Source organism: Bos indicus x Bos taurus, chromosome 9, assembly GCF_003369695.1.
Source record: "Bos indicus x Bos taurus breed Angus x Brahman F1 hybrid chromosome 9, Bos_hybrid_MaternalHap_v2.0, whole genome shotgun sequence".
In the NCBI taxonomy this organism is placed as follows: Eukaryota; Metazoa; Chordata; class Mammalia; order Artiodactyla; family Bovidae; genus Bos; species Bos indicus x Bos taurus.
Genome location: NC_040084.1, coordinates 82,965,348 through 82,989,589, shown reverse-complemented (window position 1 = coordinate 82,989,589; position 24,242 = coordinate 82,965,348). Strand labels below are relative to the sequence as shown.

At 37.2% G+C, this 24,242-nt stretch overlaps 1 protein-coding gene across 1 annotated transcript in view; it reads left to right on the top strand.

The window, feature by feature from the left end:
- The window catches only part of EPM2A (EPM2A, laforin glucan phosphatase), a 109,509-nt gene that overhangs the window by 41,375 nt on the left and 43,892 nt on the right, over nt 1–24,242 (top strand). The window contains exon 2 of the mRNA XM_027551767.1: nt 8,983–9,157. Coding sequence (XP_027407568.1) covers nt 8,983–9,157 — 175 coding nt within the window. The remainder of the gene's footprint in view (nt 1–8,982; nt 9,158–24,242) is intronic.

Genomic DNA, 24,242 nt, shown 5'->3' with positions numbered 1-24,242 from the left:
TAAAATTAGAGATTAATGTGTTAGGTTCAAATTGATGTTCATGTGCTAGAAATAAAAACTGCAAGGTAATTAAACTCTGAAGAGGATAGATTCAAATAAAACAACATATGCAAAATAATTAGAATTTTAAGTAGACTGCTATCGAATAAATTTTGCTTGTCCCATATTTCAAACGTTCTGACTAAAAAATAAAGTCATTTTAACTTGAACTTTCAAACTTACAGAACTATTTAAAATAATGTGTTAGTCCAGAGTTTTAGATTTTTTGAGGTTTTTTACTTCCCTGGCTTTAACTGGAATGCCAGAAAGCTGTCTTCTTACTCCTTCACATTCGTCACTTTATTTTAATTTTCGTGATTTGCCTCAATGAACAAATAACATTATGGCCAAGTCCGCGCTAAGGAAATAGGCATTTATTGTTAATTAAATGAATCCTTTTCTACTTTTCTGCCAATAACACAAGTTAGTTTATCTTGCCTTAGTGAGTTGTTTGTATGTTTATTTAAAATTAATGCTAATAAGTGACTGACAGTGGGCGGCTCCAATGGAACAGAGAATTCACTCCTGCAGGCTCCCTCCCCATCCTACCCCAACCTTCAAAGAAGCCACAAAGTTACCTTTTAACCTGACAGCGTAGCCAACTGACACCTTCACGAGGTAGAAGAGACCTGGAAAAGTTAACTAAACCTCTAGGCATAAATGATCACAGTGCTAGTGAACAATGCGTTTATTAGGATGAGATGATTGGACGGCATCACCAGTGCAATGGACATGAACTTGGGCCAACTCCAGATGTTGAAAGACAAGGAGGCCCGGTGTGCTGCAGTACATGGTTCTCAAAGAGTCTGACACAACTGGGTGACTGAACAGCTACACACTGTACTCTTAGGCCAGTCCTATGGAACAAAAAGTGGATTGGAAACCTAAAAATTCTCTAGTCTATTTGGAAAAAACAGGCAAACCAAGATTTATTTATTTTTGAATGAAACTTTTTTTTGAAGTAATTTTATTTTATTCACATGCAGTTATAAGAAATAATACAAAAAGATTCAGAGTAACTTTTGCCTTCTCTCATTGGTAACATATTCACCACCAGGATCTTCCGTGTCCTCTTTACAGCCTCACCTGATTTCTACCTTCTCTAACCCTCCGACCCCTGGCAACCACTAAACTGTTCTCCATCTCTATACATTTTTTTTCAAGAATGTTATAAAAGTGGTATTATATAATATGTGGGATTGGCATTTTTTTTCACTCAGCATAATTTTTTGAGATTTACCCAGGTTATTGCATTATCAACAGGTCATTCCTTTTTTTTTTTGGCTGAATCATGGTATGGACATACCAGAATTTGTTATTCACTTATTGAAACACATTTTCATTGCTTTTTGTGTATTTTGGTTTTGGTTTTGTAGATTCCACATGTAAGTGAGATCATATAGTATTTATCTTTCTCTGTCTTATTTCACTTTGCATAATCCTTTCCATCAATCCAGGTTGGATTGATACTTTGACCACCATATAATTTCCCTCCTTATCTCTAGTGCTTTTCTTTGTTTTCAGGTTCTAGTTTATATGATAATAATGTAACCACTTCTACTTTCTTTTAATTAATGCTTGCATGGTGTATCTTTTTCTATACTTTTACTTTTCACTTGCCTGTTTAATCTGAAGTGAGTTTTTCCTAGACAGCAAATAGCTGGTTCACTAAAAAAAAAAAAAAATCTACTCTGAAAATCTCTGTATTTTAATGTGTATTTAGACAGTTTATGTTTAATGAGATTATTGGTATATTAGGACTTAAGTTTGCTATTTTTTTTTCATTTGTTTATGGTAATTTTCTGTTTTTTTTTTTTTTTTTTCTGCTTCCTTTCTCTGCCTTCTTATGGAAATATGGTTCATACTTAAACATTTTTTTGAATTCCATTTTGATTCACCTACATTATACAAACATAACTTGTCATAGATGACTGGTTTCATTATTTTGCCATATTAAGTGAATTGGAGGAATCTTATTTCTTTGCCCTTCTCCATATAACTGCCTTAAATATCTCCAGCATACATGTAGGACATCAGAGAGCACTGTAATATTTGTTAGAAACTCAAGAGAAGAAAGAAAATCTACTGTATTTACCCATTTGCTTATCATGTTCTTCCTTTCTGATGTTAAACAACTTCCTTTCTATTTATAGAGATCTTCTGTTTAGGCCCCCCCCTCCCCCCCCGCCACCTTTTTTTTTTTGAGAAAACTACTGACATCAGTTCAGTTCAGTCACTCAGTCGTGTCCGGCTCTTTGCGACCCCATGAATTGCAGCATGCCAGGCCTCCCTGTCCATCACCAACTCCCGGAGTTCACTCAAACTCACGTCCATCGAGTCGGTGATGCCATCCAGCCATCTCATCCTCTGTCATCTCCTTCTCCTCCTGCCCCCAATCCCTCCCAGCATCATAGTCTTTTCCAATGAGTCAACTCTTTGCATGAAGTGGCCAAAGTACTGGAGTTTGAGCTTTAGCATCAGTCCTTCCAAAGAAATCCCAGGGCTGATCTCCTTCAGAATGGACTGGTTGGATCTCCTTGCAGTCCAAGGGACTCTCAAGAGTCTTCTCCAGCACCACAGTTCAAAAGCAACAATTCTTCGGCACTCAGCTTTCTTCACAGTCAACTCTCACATCCAAACATGACTACTGGAAAAACCATAGCCTTGACTAGACAGAGTTGGCAAAGTAATGTCTCTGCTTTTGAATATACTGTCTAGGTTGGTCATAACTTTCCTTCCAAGGAGTAAGTGTCTTTTAATTTCATGGCTGCAATCACCATCTGTAGTGATTTTGGAGCCCCAAAATTCAAAGTCTGACACTGTTTCCACTGTTTCCCATGTATTTCCCATGAAGTGATGGGGGACCAGATGCCATGATCTTCGTTTTCTGAATGTTGAGCTTTAAGCCAACCTTTTCACTCTCTTCTTTCACTTTCATCAAGAGGCTTTTTAGTTCCTCTTCACTTTCTGCCATAAGGGTGGTGTCATCTGCATATCTGAGGTTATTGATATTTCTCCCAGCAATCTTGATTCCAGCTTGTGCTTCTTCCAGCTCAGCGTTTCTCATGATGTACTCTGCATAGAAGTTAAATAAGTAGGGTGACAATATACAGCCTTGACGTACTCCTTTTCCTATTTGGAACCAGACTGTTCCATGTCCAGTTCTAACTGTTGCTTCCTGACCTGCATATAGGCTTCTCAAGAGGCAGATCAGGTGGTCTGGTATGCCCATCTCTTTCAGAATTTTCCACAGTTTATTGTGGTCCACACAGTCAAAGGCTTTGTCATAGTCAATAAAGCAGAAATAGATGCTTTTCTGGAACTCTCTTGCTTTTTCCATGACCCAGTGGGTGTTGGCAATTTGATCTCTAGTTCCTCTGCCTTTTCTAAAACCAGCTTGAATATCTCGAATTTCGCGGTTCACGTATTGCTGAAGCCTGGCTTGGAGAATTTTGAGCATTACTTTCCTAGTGTGTGAGATGAGCAATTGTGAGGTAGTCTGAGCATTCTTTGGCATTGCCTTTCTTTGGGATTGGGATGAAAACTGACCTTTTCCAGTACTGTGGCCACTGCTGAGTTTTCCAAATTTGCTGGCATATTGAGTGCAGCACTTTCACAGCATCATCTTTCAGGATTTGAAATAGCTCAACTGGAATTCCATCACCTCCACTAGCTTTGTTTGTAGTGATGCTTCCTAAGACCCACTTGACTTCACATTCCAGGATGTCTGGCCCTAGGTGAGTGATCACACCATCGTGATTATCTGGGTCGTGAAGATCTTTTTTGTAGAGTTCTTCTGTGTATTCTTGCCACCTCATCTTAATATCTTCTGCTTCTGTTAGGTCCATACCATTTCTGTCCTTTATCGAGCCCATCTTTGCATGAAATATTCCATTGGTATCTCTAATTTTCTTGAAGAGTTCTCTAGTCTTTCCTATTCTGTTGTTTTCCTCTATTTCTTTGCATTGATCACTGAGGAAGGCTTTCTTATCTCTTGTTGCTATTCTTTGAAACTCTGAATTCAGATGCTTATGTCTTTCCTTTTCTCCTTTGCTTTTCACTTCTTTTCTTTTCACAGCTATTTGTAAGGCCTCCCCAGACAGCCATTTTGCTTTTTTGCATTTCTTTTCCATGAGAATGGTCTTGATCCCTGTCTCCTGTACAATGTCAAGAACCTCATTCCATAGTTCATCAGGCACTCTATCCATCAGATCTAGGCCTTTAAATCTATTTCTCACTTCCACTGTATAATCATAAGGGATTTGATTTATGTCATACCTGAATGGTCTAGTGGTTTTCCCTACTTTCTTCAGTTTAAGTCTGAATTTGGCTATAAGTAGTTCATGATCTGAGCCACAGTCAGCTCCCCGTCTTGTTTTTGCTGACTGTATAAAGCTTCTCCATCTTTGGCTGCAAAGAATGTAATCAATCTGATTTTGGTGTTGCCCATCTGGTGATGTCCACGTGTAGAGTCTTCTCTTGTGTTGTTGGAAGAGGGTGTTTGCTCTAACCAGTGTGTTCTCTTGGCAAAACTCTATTAGTTTTTGCCCTGCTTCATTCTGTATTCCAAGGCCAAATTTACCTGTTACTCCAGGTGTTTCTTGACTTCCTACTTTTGCATTCCAGTCCCCTATAATGAAAAGGACATCTTTTTTGGGTGTTAGTTTTAAAAGGTCTCGTAGGTCTTCATAGAACTGTTCAACTTCAGCTTCTTCAGCGTTATTGGTTGAGCATAGACTTGGATTACTGTGACATTGAATGGTTTGCCTTGGAAATGAACAGAGATCATTCTGTCGTTTTTGAGATTGCATCCAAGTACTGCATTTCCTACTCTTTTGTTGACCATAATGGCTACTCCATTTCTTCTAAGGGATTCCTGCCCGCAGTAGTAGATATAATGGTCATCTGAGTTAAAGTCACCCACTACTGACATAAGAATGATTATTTTCCCAAATTGTTATTTTTCTCTGGCTACTTTCAAGACTTTTTCTTTGTGTTTAGTTTTCAAAAATTTAATTATGATATGTTGTGGCATGGATTTCTTTTTGTTTATTCTCTTTGGAGTTTGTGCAAGTTCTTGAACCTGTATGTTTATTGGCAAATTTGGAAAATATTTAGACATATTTAGATATCATTTTTCTCAAATATTTTCCCGCTTCAAATATTTTCATTTCTTCTTCAGATGCCATTTACAGGAATGTTACATCGTTTGTTATAGTCCTACAAGTCCCTAAGGCTCTATTTTTTTTTTTTTCCATCTGTGTTCTCTCTGTTGAATAATTTCTGTTCTATCTTATAGCTTGCTATTTCTTTTCTTTCTGACCTCCATTCTGCCCTTGAGCCCATCCTCTGAGGTTACTATTTCAACTGCTATATTTTTCAGTTCTAGAATTGCCATTTAGTTCCTATTTACATCTTCTATTTCCTTGATAAGACTTTGTGATTTTTCATTTCAAGTGTGTTCAATGGATTGTTGAAGCTTAAAGTCTTTGTCAGATAGTTCTAACGTGTCTGTCATCTTGAGTTTAACATCTTTTGAGCATTTTGTGCCATTCAGTTTGAGATCTTTGTGAGTCTTCATATAGTGAGTGACTTTCTATTGAAGCTGGGGCATTCTGAGTATATTATAATGAGACTCTGCATCTGATCCACCTTCTAGTTCTCTGACATTGCTTTAGTAGGAGGGTGGAGGTACCACCTCATCACCCAGGTTCCCCATCCAGTTTGCATTGACAGCTGAAGGGATCAGACTCCTTGTTACTACTGAATGGGGTGGGAGCTCCCACTCTCCACTACACCTTCACTGATATGATACTTCTCTGACTGAGAGAGATAGATGTGTCTTGTTACTTCTCTTAAAAGATGTATTTGTAAAAATGAGTAATTAAAAACCCCAATTCTAGGAATGAAGAACTCTTAGGAAGTTCATGTTACATACATAATTTTTCTTGAACAGTGTAATTTATGTATATTTGAGTTCCTCAATAATTATATTTATTTAAGTTATAACATGTAAATTGTTGTCTTGTACTGATCAGCAGGAGCCATAGATATTATTCTTTCATTGCTAAAAAGTAATGCCTTCTTTTTATAGCAAATCCAATGGATTAAAAATAGTTTAGAGTAAAATAGTCCTTCCTTCCCAGTTACATTCTCCAGATATAACTACTGTTGCTAGTTAGACAGGCATCCATCCTGTCTTTAGTCTATGGTGTCAATTATACTCCCCCACCTCACTTACTCACTCCTAGTTTTCCTCTACAGCTTCTCTTTCTATTCCTCCTTTCTAATCTTATCCTTCTCTATCCAGCTGTAAAATGTTGAGATGCTTTCAAAATTGGTTCTAGAAGTCTTTTCTCCTCAATCACCATTGTTTTTCTTTGTAAGTCATCTATATCGTTGTCTCAGTTACCATTTATACTTAGATGACTTATGAACTTATTTTTCTACTTCAGATCTCGGGTCTGAGTGTCAAATCAATAACTCCAGCTCTCTACTTGACAGCTCCTTTTGTATCTAAATAGCACTCCAAGTCCCAAATGTGAAAACCAGACTGACCGTCTTTTCTTCCAACTCTGCCAGTTTTTACATCTCAGTGAATGGTATCACTATATATTGAGTTGTATTTGCCAGAAGCCTAGGAATCATTTCTGATTCTCTTTTTATCTTCACGTCCCATATCCAATTAATCATTAAATCCTGTGGCTTTTCCCTCCTGAATTGTCCCATTCCTTTCTATTTCTATCTTCAGGCTTTTATCACCTCTTACGTGGGCTAACACAGAAGTTTCCTAAGTGGACTTTCTGCTTCTAATCTCATTGTGTTTGAGTTAATTTTTTACTCTGTAACCAGAGAGATATTTTCACAATAAAAATTTGGTCATGTCAACTGCCTGATTAAAATAATTCATTTTTTTAAAATTGCTTTTATGGGAAATACCTAAATCCTTAACAAGATTTAGCACAATGCCTGTCATATAGTCAACATTCAATAAGTATTTTTGGGAGAATGAATAGCTGAAGTGAGAAGTTTGTAGTATTTGCTATTAAAATAGTATTGTTACACACATGTATGTATCCATGTATCTTTCTTTACTTTTGTTATATTTCTGTTGGATATGTCTCTAGAATTAAGATTGCTAGCATAGTTTGGTTTTCTCTATTAAATATCAAGGTTAATAAGGCAATTGGTGTAGTACCTTGTAGCCATCAAGAGAAAAAGAAGAATCTAAGCTAGGAAGATCAATGATGATTTATTTATTAAAGGGGCCATCCTGTACCCTCTGTCTGGTAAGGGGAATTATGTTCGAAAGAACTGCCCAATGACTTAAGCATTTTAAAAAATAGATTATATGCTAAATAACCTTAGATAAAATATTTTGGAAGACAGAGCAAGGAATGAATGAATCGAATTTTCATATTCATAGTAATTGTGACTTATTCCTATTTTATTTTGATTGTATGTTTTTCTTGGACTTCTCTGGTGGCTCAGATGGTAAAGAATACACCTGCAATACAGGAGACCTGGGTTCAATCTGTGGGTCGGAGATCCCCTGGAGAAGGGAATGGCAAACCACTCCAGTATTCTTGCCTGGAGAATTCCGTGGACAGAGGAGGCTGGTGGGCTATAGTCCATGGGGTTGCACAAAAGTGGACATGAGTGAGTGACTAATACTTTATATGTTTTTCTTATTAATGACAATATATGAAAATTAGGTAGTTTAAGGAAAGGATTGATTTGAAATGTGGTGGTCACATAAGAAGAGATTATAAAAGTAATGTAGAAATAACAATTTTCATAGAAATTGAGGGTCTGTTTACTAGTGTAGTGGATACCGGGCAGAATTGTGATGTAGGCAAATAATGTTATCAGAGGCATGTTGTCCTGTCTCTGCCTCTTTTGCTGCACTCCCTGGAGGGCAGAGGGTCTGTCTTGGTGCTTTTGTAGAGTAAGCAGTAGAAAACAGCCTGAAGCTATCAAGTGCCTAAAAGGTGGGGGACTAGGGGTACCAGGTTACTGATCACTCTGTACTTTGTTCTATGATCCTGGGCAAGCTGGTTAACCTCTGTGATGCTTAGTTTTCCCATCTGAACATAATACTAACTACTGATTTACATGCAAACTGGATTGGATATGGTCCTTTATTTTATTATTTATAAATGTATTTTTAAAAAAAAAAATTAATCTGTTGTTTGAGCTGATACTGAAACATTTTATTACTGATTTTAGTCATAAATGTGGACGGAGTCATAAATTCCAGGGAGATAAAAAATATGCATCATAGGGACATAAATGGCCTTAAGAGCCCTTATCATCAGCTTGAAAAATGAAAAGTAAAAGTGTTAGTCACTCAGTCGTGTCCGACTCTTTGTGACCCCATGGACTGTAGCCCACCAGGCTCCTCTGTCCATGGAATTCTCCAGGCAAGAATACTGGAGTGGTTTTCCATTTCCTTCTCCAGGGGATTTTCATGGTCCAGGGATTGAACCCAGGTCTCCTGCATTGCAGGCAGATTCTTTACCATCTGAGCCATCTGGGAAGCCCCTTTCAGCAGCTTATCAGGATGCAGAGTGACTCATAGTGGGCTCTTAAGGCCCTGCGTGGTCCCATGAAATTCTGAGTTAATATGCTTTTGTAAATATCCATGTATCCATTGAGAGCATAGTACTCTGAAGTTAACAAGTAATTCTTTACATATTTTTACTGTGTTCTCTCTTCAGTTCAGTTGCTCAGTGGTGTCCAACTCTTTGCGACCCCATGGACTGCAGCATGCCTAACTTCCCTGTCCATCACCAACTTAGTCTATTTTTGTTTATACTGAGATGTGTAGATTATGCAGCTTTGTATTTATTTTTGTCTTGCTATTAATTTTGCATCAGCAACTCTATGACTGTTGAAGCAAAGCATTGATGTAATTGCTTTGTTTGTCATTTCTTGTTCTAGGCAACGGGCCTCACCACGACCGTTGCTGTACTTACAATGAAAACAACTTGGTGGATGGTGTTTATTGTCTCCCAATAGGACACTGGATCGAGGCCACTGGGCACACCAATGAGATGAAGCACACGACGGACTTCTATTTTAATATTGCAGGCCACCAAGCCATGCATTATTCAAGGTAAAAATAGTGCCATGTTTATAAGCATAGAAGTAGGACAAGGGTAGCATTAGGACAATGGAAGTGGTCACTGTTTAGAACTGCAGCCTCTCCCTCTGGAGGGTTATATAGGCCTGTGGTACTTTGAGGAGGTAAATTACAGTGAATTACTGTAAGAGCTCTTCTGGTTCTAGACATGAGGAATCCTTTTTATAGAATTTTTTTTACTAAATACATACTCTGGCATCAACATATTTTGACCAGACACTAGTTAACCAATTGTACTTATATAGTGTGTTAAAAATAAAAACTAGACTAAAAATAGCCTAAATCAGCTTTTGTATCTTTTACACTACTGACCAGCAGTGAAACAAAAATTGATGTCTCTTTATAAAATATGATTCAAATAAATATGTGTGAAGATCTAGACATAAGACTAGATTGGATGCTTTGTTATTTATTAACAGATTTATTTTTATTTATTTGTCTAATTATTATACTAACAGTATGTATCATAATACAAATTCAACACTGAAGAGGATACTAAATGGAAAATAAGGTTTCCTTTCATTCCCACTCACCAGAAATAATTATTTTAAACTATTTTATTGCTAGTTTTTCTGAAACTTAAATCCAAGTCTTAAATAATATGCATATATTTTATTTATTAATATGTCAATTTGAAAATAGCTTTTGAAAGAAATAATACTAATGAACTTACTTACAAAACAGAAGAGACTCACTGACTTAGAAAACAAACTTATGGTTGCCAGGGGGAAGGATATGGGGAAGTGATAGGGAATTTGAGATGGACATGTACACACTGCCATATTTAAAAATGGATAACCAACAAGGACCTTTGTATAGAACACGGAACTCTGCTTAATGTTATGTGACAGGCTGGATGGGAGGGGAATTTGGGGGAGAATGGATACGTGTATATGTATGCCTTAGTCCCTTTGCTGTTCACCTGAAATTATCACAACATTGTTAATCGACTAGACTCCAATACAAAATAAAAAGTGAAAAAAATTAAAATATTTCAGAAAAATAGAAAAAAAATAGCTTTTGACTCCATGCTATTACATGAGACAAATTTAGCTCACTTATTTTTTCATCCCTCTTCCAACCCCTACCAGGCTCATTAAAAAAATTCTTTTGTTATTTAACATCATAAAAATTCTATTTCTTGACCCATAAATTTTTGACAGTGCCCCTTGACTTTCTAATGTGTGAGATCAGAGATTTATTGTCCCTATGTTTTCCTCCACATCTACTTCCACCCATTAACTTCTGTTTTTCATTATTTTTACATTTTCAAGGGTTATAGAAGTTAGATTTAATTTAGCAAATATAAATGAATCTTTTGTAGTTTGGTGATTTAAAATTTAAAACCAATATTCAACATTTAAAATTCTCTGTATGTATTATTTACTGTAGGACACACAGTGTTTGTACCATAGACAAAGATGCATTCTCATGTTCTTAAAAGTTGTATTGCTTTGAATGAGAGATATAACTAGTATAAACAGGGTTGTAAGGGGTAGGAGAGACGGAGAAAACAACTTCATCATAGTGTTAGGAAATGAATATTCTTCTTGGACACACTTTTCTTATAAATTCATGTTAGATGTTGGCTTTGCTAATGGATTGGATGCACAGCAGGAGGCAAAGAGTTCTGTATGACTTGTGTTTTTATGGTCTGAGCAACTGGATAAATAAGATGAGGAAGATTTAGGAGAAGAACAATTTGGAGTAGGGACTGAGATGAAAATTTTATGTTAGACATATTGCCTTTGAAATGTAGGCTAGATTGCAGAAAAGAAATCCATGTGTTGTGTGGAGTTTGATCCTTCTCTCTTTCGTTGTTTGTTTAAAAAGTAACTGCTAACCCTTAATTTTTCATAGTTATTATTTGAAAGAGTAGGTTGTTTATTAGTTCTGGAGTTTCAGGGATAGGTTGGAAATGGAGATATAAACTTGGGGTTATCAATATACAGGTGACATTCAAAGTGATCAGTCTAGTTGAGACCATGTAACAAATAAGTAAAATAAAGAGAAGGAACTGGCAACCCACTCCAGTACTCTTGCCTGGAGAATCCCATGGACTAGGAGCCTGGTGGCCGATGGAGTCACAAAGAGTCAGACATCGTTGAGCCAATAGATGACATGATGAAAATAAAGAAGTTACAAAGAAAAGAATCCTCGGATTCACACAATTTAGGAATCAAGGAGAAAAAGATCAAAAGAAAAGAATGAGAAGGAACATCCGTTGAGATGTTCTGACACTTAATGAAGATGTGTTAATGGATTATTTTGCATTTTTGCTGAGCCACATTTTCTGAACCCTTTCATGTGTTGAGTCATGTCTTGGGCTCTAGGGATTTTTTTTTTTCTGCCCTGGGATTATTTCTCCTCCTTCCTTATCTTTGTTCTGTCATTGAAGACACTCTTTATATGGATGTTAGACCGCTTGGATTTATACTGTATTTTTGACTCTTTAAAAATATTTTTCAGCTTCTGGTTTTATTGCTTTACATTTTGGGAGACTTCATTGTTTTTCCAGCTTACCTCATTTTTTTTTTTTTTCCTCTTAATTTTGGTTCTTAATTTTGATGGGCTCTTCCTTGTTCTTTTATTCTCTTTTTGCATATTTGTTTGTTCTAGTTTATGAATGAGTACTTGCTTAAAATACTATGGAGAATTATTTTAAAGTTATCTTCTATTGCTGGAGTGATCTTATTTCCTCCTAAATCAGTTGTTCTCTATTCATTTTTGATCCTTTTCTCTTTCGTTGTTTGTTTAAAATGTAACTGCTAACCCTTAATTTTTCATAGTCATTATTTGAAAGAATAAGTGGGCATGAATTTCATCTGCCATTACTAGCTTCTATACCTATGAGCGTGTTCACCCAGGCTGTGTGCATTTGGGCAGATCACATCTCAATGAGTGGAAGAGAAGCCTGGATAATCAGCCTGGGCCCTCCTACCACCCCTCCCAGAATGAAGAGATGGGAGGATCTGTGTGGGGCACACCTGTCACTCTGAGAACTTCCCCCCACCCCCTGCCAAGTAAACATTACAATTTTTATAAAAAAATGTTGCAATGTTTAAAGAAGGTATTTCTTCAGTTTCACATATGGTCTCATGTCTGTATATGGATTGAATATGAAACATAGTTCATGTACTCATTGTTTATGCAAGAAAGGTTACATTAAAAATTTTCTTCAAAGCAGTTTAGTTTCACTAAGTCTCTGTCCTACTGAATTTTCAGGTAATTAAACCTGTTATCTTCCTCAGGTATAAAAAGAAAAAAATATATAATATATAAAATTATATAATAATATATGTACATAAAATAGATGATAGACACAAAATATAGAATATATATATTTACACATGGGGTATTATATATATATGTAGTATATGGAGAAGGCAATGGCACCCCACTCTAGTACTCTTGCCTGGAAAATCCCATGGATGGAGGAGCCGGGTTGGCTGCAGTCCATGGGGTCGCTAAGAGTCGGACACAACTGAGTGACTTCACTTTCACTTTTCACTTTCATGCATTGGAGGAGGAAATGGCAACCCACTCTGGTGTTCTTGCCTGGAGAATCCCAGGGATGGGGGAGCCTGGTGGGCTGCCATCTATGGGGTCACACAGAGTCGGACACGACTGACGCGACTTAGCAGTAGCAGCAGCAGTATATAATACACAGATATGATACCTACATACATATATAAGTGAGAAAAAATCTCATGCTCAGAATTTTGGGCCTAACAGTATTTCTTCTATTTATTTATTTCTGTAATAGAGATAACTGGGAACTTGTAAATAAATAGCAATTGTTCATAGTGGATCTGTGGGCATCTCTCTGATTTTAAGAAGTTCCATTAATCTCCAGTGTTTCTCACAGTTCAGTCTCAAAATTACCTACTTGAAAATCAATTGGGTGGTGTGATTTTTAAAAATAAAAATCAATTGGGTGTTTTGTTTTTTAAAAATATAGATTGATGAGCCAAATCAATTCCTGGAATTTCTTTTCCAACCTCTTCATATGATTTTTTGAGACATAAAAATTTGAAAACTTCTGTGATTAGTTGAATAAAGACTAATTTAGAATTTAAAAGGGGAAGACTTTTATGCACTATCAGTTATTTCAGTCTAACTCCCCTTATAAATTTTAGCTACAATTCATCCTCACTTGAAACTGGACAAGATAAAAATTGAATTCAGTTTATGAGTTGAAAAGACAATAATAACATATTTCATTGTTAAATTGAAAACATCTAATAGCTATCTACTTACTGTACTCATTTGACATACAGTGCTAAAGTAATTTGTGGATTTGTTTTTGTTGCTGAAAGAGATGCATCCGTGATAGGTTATATGTTTGAGCATATGTAATAATAGAGATAGTCACACTCACCTAATAATTTATAATCACAAATTATCAGCCTTTAGTTTGGATATGGGAATGGAATTTTGCCTAGTTTTATTTTTATGGTTGGGGTAAAAAAATTGTGAAGTCAGTACCCTTCATAATGATAAGACTGTCAAGATCTGAAGATTTAAAAAATATCTAATAATTAAATGTTCAGTTCAGTTCAGTTCAGTTGCTCAGTAATGTATGACTCTTTGCAACCCCATGGACTGCAGCAGACCAGGCATCCCTGTTCATCACCAACTCCTGGAGTTTACTCAAACACGTGTCCATCGAATCAGTGATGCCATCCAACCATCTCATCCTCTGTCATCCCCTCTCCTCCTGCCTTCAATCTTTCCTAGCATCAGGGTCTTTTCCAATAAGTCAGTTCTTTGCATCAGGTGGCCAAAGGATTGGAGTTTCAGCTTTAGCATCAGTTCTTCCAATGAACACCCAGGACTGATTTCCTTTAGAATTGAATGGTTTGATCTCCTTGCAGTCCAAGGGACTCTCCAAGAGTCTTCTCCAACACCACACTTCAAAAGCATCAGTTCTTTGGTGCTCGGCTTTCTTTAGTCCAAATCTCACATCCATCCATGACCACTGGAAAAATCATAGTCTTGACTAGATGGACCTTTGCTGGCAAAATAATGTCTCTGCTTTTTAATATGTGTCTAGGTTGGTCATAACTTTCCTTCCAAGGAGTAAGTGTCTTTTAATTTCATGGCTGCAGTCACCATCTGCAGTGATTTTGGAGCCCAGAAAAATAAAGTCAGCCACTGTTTCCACTGTTTTCCCATCTATCTGCCATGAAGTGATGGGACCGGATGCCATGATCTTCATTTTCTGAATGTTGGGCTTTAAGCCAACTTTTAAAATCTCCTCTTTCACTTTCATCAAGAGGCTCTTTAGTTCTTCACTTTCTGCCATAAGAATGGTGTCATCTGCATATCTGAGGTTATTGATATTTCTTCTGGCAATCTTGATTCCAGCTTGTGCTTCTTCCAGTCCAGCGTTTCTCATGATGTACTCTGCATAGAAGTTAAATAAGCAGGGTGACAATATACAGCCTTGATGTACTCCTTTTCCTATTTGGAACCAGTCTGTTGTTCCATGTCCAGTTTTAACTGTTGCTTCCTAACCTGCATACAGGATTCTCAAGAGGCAGGTCAGGTGGTCTGGTATTCCCAACCAAAATTCTGGTTTCAGAATTTTCCACAGTTTATTGTGATCCACACTGTCAAAAGTACCTTCAGATAAATGCTAAATAATGCTTCCCAGGTGGTGCAGTGGTAAAGAATCCCACTGTCAATGCAGGAGACACAAGAAATGTGGATTCAAACCCTGGGTTGGGTAGATCTCCTGGAGGAGGACATGGCATCCCAATGCAGTATTCTTGCCTGGAAAATTCCATGGACAGAGGAGCCTGGTGGGCTACAGTCCATGGGATCGCAAAGAGTCGGACATGACTGAGTGAGCACACACACAAACAATTGATAAAAAATATGACTATATTACTACTTCTTGATTTTAGTTTTTGGTATTATCTATTGCTTTCACACCACGAAAAATGAAACTGTTGCTCTTTTTTCTTCCTGTTCCTCCACAAACCTCAGTGACATCCTTCTCTTGTTCAATCCACCCAATATAGTTGTACCATCACCCTAATGAGATCAGTATCCACGTTTATTCGTATGTCTGTGTAAATGCTATTTAACACCCCTAACTGTTCACACATATCTAAGTCTTCTGTGAAGAATGTATTCCTTCCAGGTTTGCTATTGAGTATTGAAGCCATTATGGCTCCTGATCCTTTAGGTTTGAACTGTGTTTTTCCCCTCTGGAGAAGCTGTCAGAATCTTCATTTTCAGTATTGTGAAATTTAGTGATGGAATGTCTTGATGTGGCCATTGTTTTATGCATTTTGCTAAGCTCTCAGGGAGTAGATTTCCTAATTCTGTAAATTCTGAAATTCCAATTTAGGTAAACTACTTAAATTATTTCTTTGATGATTGATTTCCCTTTCTGAACCTTCTATTATTCAGATACTAGAATCCTAGTCTGAGTCTTATATTTTGCTTATCTTTGGGTATTTTTTTTTTTCTGTTCTAGCAGATTTTCTTAACTTACTTAATCATCCATCACTACTATTTAGTTTTTTATTTCTGCTATCATCTTTTTGTTTTCCAGAAACTCTTCATTTAATTATCTGTGTTGCCCACTTCAGAGACTTGTTTAACCTTCCACAGAGAACACATTTCCACTCTTTATCAGGAGCAATGAGGCAAAGTGTCCCAGCTGAAGAGAGTGGGAAAATGAATCTGAGGGTCTGGCTGTGTCCTAAATAGACTTTCCAGTTCTGTGCTTTTCACTTACATCTGGAAGTATCTGGAAATCCAGTTTCTGAGCCTGTTGGGGATTCTGTAGTTCAATTCCAGTTGGTTCTCAGCTTTCTTCACTCTTGGCCTTAGAATTTGTTTTTCCTCAGTCTGTTAAATTATTCAGTCATCAATCAATTGCTTTCCAGTTTCCACAATTCTGTTGTCTTTCCTCATGTTATCTCTTTCTTGGGGTTTTATGTGTTTAATTTCCCACAGACTTTCTTTATTCTTGTTGTAAAGGGATTTGGTGAAAGTCAAGTTAGATGTGTGAAATCAATTTTTCTGCAATAAAATTAAAGTTAAATAAAGTATTCAAAATGTTTGAGATAAACTTGGTAAAGAGTAGCTCAATAAATATTAAGTACATTCTTCATTTCTAATATTTAGTTTGTATTTTGTCCTCCAACCTAAGATTCTGCCATGCCAGAATGAGATTTTAGAAATCGGTATGCACTTCCTTATTCATATATTTGGTACCAAACTACATCTCCCTCATCAATAGATTTTTTTAATGCAAAAGAATGAATGTTTGCATTAAAGACACAGATAACTAACCTAATGAGACTTTAGTGGGAAGGGACTGTGCTGTCTGTATCTTGAAAAGGCTTATTGCCAATTAAACGCATTTCAAGAGCCATAAATTAGACTTTATGAGTCACACTTTAAACTCTTATAAAAATGTTATAGTTTAGAAAATGTGTTATAAAAGCACACTTATATTTTGTAGCCTCTTTGGTTTATAAAGAAAAGATATTGGGTAATTTTCAAAACTCAAAATTATTTTATACACTGTAGAATAATAATTTCACACATTTTGGATACTGTTTTATCTAGCACATTTTCCAAATGAATGGCATTAATTACCTTGGAGAAAGAGTGAGGAATTTGGTGCCAGCCTAGCTCTCTCATTTACTGCAGGGCAACCTTGGGAAAAATCCTATAACAGTTCTGAATTTCAGTCTCCTGATTTGCAAAGTGAGCTAGTTGAACTTGATGAATGCCAAAGGCAGTTCTAGAGATAATCAAGGATTACAGTTAAAGACAAAAGCATTATGCAACATTTTGCTGATACATTATATTGGCCTAATGGTGACTGTACCCCATATCAGCTTCTTTGGCTTCAGATGGAGCCACCAAATGCCTGTAATCTTGTGCTGCTTCTACATGACACTTTACTTCATTTTTATAATCCCAGGACCTACATTCATTCCCACTCTACAGAAATATTTGGAAATATACAACTTTATAGTCAGTGTACAATTAATCCTTAATAAGTATGTAAATACTTATTCAGTTAAGTTCAGTCAGTTGTGTATGACTCTTTGCAAACCCATGGACTGCAGCACACCAGGCTTCCCTGTCCATCACCAACTCCTGGAGCTTGCTCAAACTCATGTCCATTGAGTTGGTGAGGCCATCCAACCATCTCATCCTCTGTCGTCCCCTTCTCCTCTGGCCTTCAATCTTTCCCAGCATCAAGGTCTTTTCCAATGAGTCAGTTCTTCGCATCAGGTGGCCAAAGTATTGGAGTTTCAGCTTCAGCATCAGCTTCTAATAAATATTCAGGACTGATTTCCTTTAGTTGCTCAATGGTGTCCAACTCTTTGATTTCCTCTAGGATTGACTGGTTGGATCTCTTTGCAGTCCAAGGGACTCTCAAGAGTCTTCTCCAACACCACAGTTCTAAAACATCAATTCTTTGGCACTCAGTTTCTTTATGGTTCAACTCTCACATCCATACATGACTACTAGAAAAACCATAGCTTTGACTGGATGGACCTTTGTTGGCAAAGTAATTTTTCTGCTTTTTTATATGCTGTTTAGGTTGCTCCTTCTTCCAAGGAGTAAGTGTCTTTTAATTTCATTGCTGCAGTCACCATCTGTAGTGATTTTGGAGCCCAAGAAAATAAAGTGTGTCAGTGTTTCCATTGTTTCCCCATCTATTTGCCATGAAGTGATGGGACCGTATACCATGATCTTTGTATTTTGAATGTTGAGTTTTAAGCCAACTTCTTCACTCTCCTCTTTCACTTTCATCAAGAGGCTCTTTAGTTCTTCTTCACCTTCTGCCATAAGGGTGGTATCATCTGCATATCTGAGGTTGTTGATATTTTTCCTGGAAACCTTGATTCCAGCTTGTGCTTTATCCAGTCATAATGATATTTTTACATTGCTCATATTTATAATCAAATTTTGACAAGGAATCTCTCTTGGAGTAAATGGGGAGTAGTCACTAAATTCTATGTGCTACAGAATTTAATTACATTGTACTGCTTTTGTAGTTCACAATCAACACATTTCTGGCCAAAGGAAGAATGTAATTCAATAGATTTTTGCATTTGATTGAATGATTTGAAATTTTTCTAAACATAAAAGCCAAGATTATAATTGATCATCATACTAGGGATAGAGAAGCAACATAATCTTCCTTCTTATTGAGTTCTTCTGATTGGGCAGTGAATCCATTAATTTGCCCACAAAGGTCTGTATAGTCAAAGCTATGGTTTTTCTAGTAGTCATATGCAGATGTGAGGGTTGGATCATAAAGAAGGCTGAGCATCAAAGAATTGGTGCCTTTGAACTGTGGTGCTAGAGAAGATTCTTGAGAGTCCCTTGTACTGCAAGGAGATCAAACCAGTCAATCCTAAAAGGAAATCAACCCAGAATATTCATTGGAAGAACTGATGCTGAAGCTCCAATTCTTTGTCCACCTGATGCAAACTTCCAACTCATTGGAAAAGACCCTGATGCTGGGAAAGATTGAAGGCAAAATGAAAAGCGAGCGGCAGAGGATGCATCTGATAGATAGCATCACCGGCTCAGTAAACCTGAATTTGAGCAAACTCAGGGAGGTAGTTAAGGACAGGGAAGCCTAGCATACTACAGTCCATGGGGTTGCAAAGAGTTGGACACAACTTAGGGACTAAACATGGAGAAGGCAATGGCACCCCTGTCTAGTATTCTTGCCTGAAAAATCCCATGGATGGAGGAGCCTGGTATGCTGCAGTCCATGGGGTCGCATAGAGTCGGACATGACTGAAGTGACTTAGCAGTAGCAGCAGTAGTGACTGAACAACAATAACAGCAACAATTTAATTGTGTGAGATTTCTTTAAAGAGTTCCTTTTCCCTATATAAATAATTCTGTTTATATTTTATAAGGTCAAATTGACGGATGTCCTGTTTTTCTAATGATTGAAATACATATTTTTATTTATAAAAAATTTAAATATATTAAAATAGATTATATATCTCATGTTATATAGATTCTTATATTGGGATGATTTATTTTCAGTATCATATAAAAAATAAGTGATAAATATTAGCACCCTAAAGATAATATGAACTAATTGTAAACCTTCCCCTTAATTCTTTTTTTTTAGGAGTCATTTAAAACGTGTCTGCTAGTTTATGGAGAAGTCAGTTTCTGCTGATAGTGCTGTTGTGGCTTAAGTACAAGTATAAAAGGAAGCAGCTGGATTCTGTGCTGCCTTTTTTTATTGTCAGCAACATTGTTATTTAAATTATGATTGAAATGTCTTGTTCAGGAGACTGAGAGAGAAACTTGATTAAAAGAGAGAACTTGATTTTCAGATCTCAGGGTATGTCTATAGGAATGGTAGTAAGAAAAAAGGACTATTCTATCATATAAGTTAAGCAGTTTGGATTCCTAAGTCATTATGTGGGGAAAATATGACAATTTTGCTATAAAAGACAGCAGAGAATCAAGGAAATATAGGGTAGGAGAGGGTCATATGTAAAATGGGTGCTATTACAGAATGCTTGGGTGTTAAAGACAATGATGCCATAAAGTGGAAAAAATTAATGATTTAGAGAAGAAAGGGAAGAATCATGGGGCAAAATATTTTTTGTAAACAAGAGTGATCTGAATATGTGAGAGCAAAGGTTCATCCGTGGTCTCGGAGGAAGCAGATAATGGGTATGTGTGTAGGTAGGTCAGTGAAGTAGTGAGGGCAGGTGGACTGCTTCTCTTTTCTCCATGAGATAGGAACCAAGGTCATCAGATCAGAGTGAGAAGAGACAGGACTTTTAGGTTTGAGTGAGCAGTATAAGGGCTTCCCAGATGGTGCAGTGGTAAAGAATCCCCTTGCCAGTGCAGGAGGTGCAGAAGTCGCAAGTTGGATCCCTGGGTTGGGAAGATCCCCTGGAGGAGGAAATGGCAACCCACTCCAGTATTCTTGCCTGAAAAATTCCATGGACAGAGAAGCCTGGCTGGCTACAGGCTACAGTCCATGCGGTTGCAAAGAGTTGGACACGACTGTGCAGGCATACACTCACGAGCTGGGTAACTAATGGAATGTAAATGTACTGACTCATGAATTTTAATTTTTGCAAGACTCACCCAATTCCAATATTACAGTGGCTATGACAAGCAAAGAAGTTATTCCCTCATTTAAAATGAGTACAGAAGACAGAATATTTTTGATAGTTTTCTGTGTGACTCTACCCAGATCAGAAAGTAGTCTAAGTAATTATGCTGACCATTATGGAACGTCCACTTCTAGAAGAACAGTGGTCCTACTTATCTTGGAGTCAGTGAACACACTGGGGAATGCTCTTTCCTGTTTTCAGAGGGTTGGTATATGTATATTACTTTGCCAGTCATTGATTGCAATCATTTAAATAGATTGAAAATGACTAGTTTCTTAGATCATAGTCTCATCTTTGGCCGAACAGAATGCAAAATTATGAAACCCATGGAGAAGGGAATCAATGAAGAAAGAATAGTGAAAATGTGTATGTTACATACTAAATAAGATAATCAGTTTTGCTGTTGAATATTTCTACATCATAAAAGCCCTGTTATGACTTGTACATTCAAAGATTTGTTTTGAAAAGTAAGATCTTTATTTTCATGCTTTGATAAGTTGTGAATTGCCTTTCTTGTCCTTCTTTCTCAAAGTTCTTTACATTTTTTGCTTTGAAGGTCCTGTAGACTTATTGTTCCTGATAAATAAATCAATGGTGATTAAATATTAATTTAGTTGATTAGCATATGTAAATACTAAGTGTTTCACCAAGTAGTTGATAAATACTCTGGAAAAAACACTGGATGTAGCAACACACACACACACAGACCCTAATAACACCTACTTGTTCAGGCTCTTGTTTTATAATGAAAGGATTGTTTTCTGTCCACAGGCTACAGGAAGTGTTTAACAGGAATGCTGCGGCCTTACTCTCAGATTTAGGCTAATGAAAGCAGGGAGTAGGTTTTAGAGGATGTACAGAGGATTCTACTGGGCAAGTAAAACCGAAATAATGCTTTATGTGCTCAGTTGTGCCCGACTCTTTGCAGCCCCATGGACTGTCGCCTGCTAGGCTCCTCTGCCCACAGAATTTTCCAGACAAGAATAATGGAGTGGGGTGCCATTTCCTCCATCAGGATATCTTTCCAACCCAGGGATCGAACACACATCTCTTTTGTCTCCTGCATTGGCAGATGGGTTCTTTACCACTACACCACCTGGGAAGCCCATAGAATGACAATAGGAAAGGAATTTATTCCTCCTCTACAAGAGTCTGAAAAATCTTTCTGGAAGTTACATAGGGAAAAGTATCTAAACCTAGAAACAAATATTTCTAAACACTGCAGGAAAATGAAGATTCAAAAATTGTATGAAAGCCCCTAATACATGGCAAGATTAACATGACATTAATTTAATTAAAAATCAAAACCACTTTTGGATTTGAATTTAGATGGCTTTTTATTACTTTAACTTAGAAAAGGCAAAGTAGATTTTCCTAGTATTTAGCTTTTTGAAATAGAAATAGCCTTATAAGGCATGTCATCCCATAGTTGATCTTTTATTGCTTAATTATGAAATGAATTTTAATGAAAACAACATAGCTTCCATCTGGAATTCAGTGAACTATGCCATTACAGAATAAGTTGAGTTTTAAATGAATAGGAAAGGCATCTTCTAAGATTAGACATAAAGTGAAAATGAAAGTGAAAGTCGCTCAGTCGTGTCCAACTCTTTGCGACCCCATGGATTCCATACAGTCCATGGAATTCTCCAGGCCAGAATACTGGAGTGGGAAGTCTTTCCCTTTTCCAGGGGGTCTTCCCAACCCAGTGATCGAACCCAGGTCTCCTGCATTGCAGGGGGATTCTTTACCAACTGAACTATCAGGGAAGCCTTTAGTTGTAAGGAACAACTAACTCTGACTGAAGCTGTCTCAGAGGTCTAGTAATTGCAAGGAGAAGAAATAATGAGTCTAGGAGCAAAAACCATCTTTTGTGTTGTAAGTGGTGAATCCAAACTACAGATCTTCATTAAAAATAAGAAGCCCATATATTAAAAAAAAATGCTATAGAGTAGTTCAGCACAGGTCATTTAATGGAGCATATCTATAAATAAAACACAAAATAAAGAGAAGGTGAAGCATGACTGCATGCCTAGACAGATGCAGACAGTATTTACTATCCAATTTTGGCTTAACATATTTTTTTCTTGTTGACCAATTTCTGTAGCTTATTTAAAGATGTTTGTCTCAGGCTGCCCTCTTGCTAATGCAAATAGATTTTCTGGGACAACTGAAATATTAATAGCAAATGTAGCATGCACATAAAGGTAGCTAGCGTGCTAAGACAAATTAAGGAAACGAAGTTTAACCCAGAAGTTGAAAGACCAAACATAGACTTATGATATACTAAACTGATGGGAGTTTGATACTAACAGTTTAGGACAAGGTTAAAGAGCAGTCCCCAGAGAGGCATCATCACCTGAGTGATCTTATGTCTGAGTTCAGCAGACTCTGGGAACAGACATTGTAAATCTGCTGTTTTAAGAGCTAAATGTCCGTCATTTGATGAGAGCATGAAATTGGTCCTTAAAATGAACTTGAAAATCTTCACAAAAGGCCGCTTTGTGTTTCTAAAATTCTAATTCAAATCTGCCCTGTAGCAGCTTCAGATCCCAACTGACCATACAGATTGTTACAAAATGCTACTTAAATTGAAAGTTAGGTCTCAGATTATGGATCAGGTGATTAAGAGAAACTAGCACAGAAGGAGAAGGAGCTAATGGAAGAAAAGAAATAAAGAATGTAAAAGAAAAAAAGCACAGAACACTGAAAAAAAATTTCTAGCATTTCCTAAAAAATTGACTAATAAATGTAAGATTCAGATTATTTTACCTGTAGAAGTACAATATTCAGTTGCTCCCATTTTTATCTATATGGTTGGGCAAATTTTATGTTGCCACCCTATCAAAGGAGTGGAGAACAAGGGTATTTTGAGACTTTAAATACTGTGCATGGCATCCTGCAGATAGAACATAGTCACACTGGATCAGGAAATTATCCCATCCAGCTTCATATGGCTCCTTTGGCAGCAGGACTGTACCTGTGTCAACTGTTTTCCATGATGATGACGCTGTGTCATCATATTGACATATCTGGGTGTAGATCAGGCCCCTTCTCTGATGCCACCTACCCTTTTCTGGTAATGAGAGTAAAGACTCTATTTCGTTCACTGTTGTATTCCCAGTTGTGGTGCCTCCATGTTATAACCCGTGTAAAAGTTAGTTAACGATGAATCCTATAAGAAGCTTATATACTCCTTCAGTGAAGGATATATGCTTGAATTCAGCATCACATCTGTTCACTGCTTTTAAAACAATGCCTTGCACATAACTGATAGTTATAGGTGTAGAGGATCAATGCATATATCAGAGTGTCAATTGATCACAAAGCATAGAGGGGAATTTTTAGATCACGGTAATTGAATGCTTCATGTTCACTGTGCAGAAAAAGAACAGAGCAGGTCTAAAATAGCTTATTCTTTGAAAGACATGCTTGCAAGGTTGGCTCTCTTGCTGGTCTCTGGGAATCTAACTAGTAAACACTGCCCCCCCCGCCCCCGGCCCTGCCACCGCAAGACTTATAAAAAAAAATTCCCTAAAAAATAATGGTGGCTCACTACATCCAAACTGCAAAAAGATATGTTTATACTTAACACCTGCCTTCCTTCTGGGAATCTAGAGTTTTGGTACATATTAGGCAGGGCTTCCCAGGTGGCACTAGTGGTAAAGAGCCTGCCTGCCCACACAGGAAATATAAGAGATGTGGGTTTGATCCCTGGCTGGGGAAGATCACCTGGAGAAGGACATGGCAACCCACTCCAGTTTTCTTGCTTGGAAAATCCCACGGACAGAGGAGCCTAGTGGGCAACAGTTCATGGGGTCGCCAAGAGTTGGACACAACTGAAGTGACTTAGCATGCACACAGGCAGAGGATACATCCTACATCTCAGCCTCCAGTAAAATCCACTG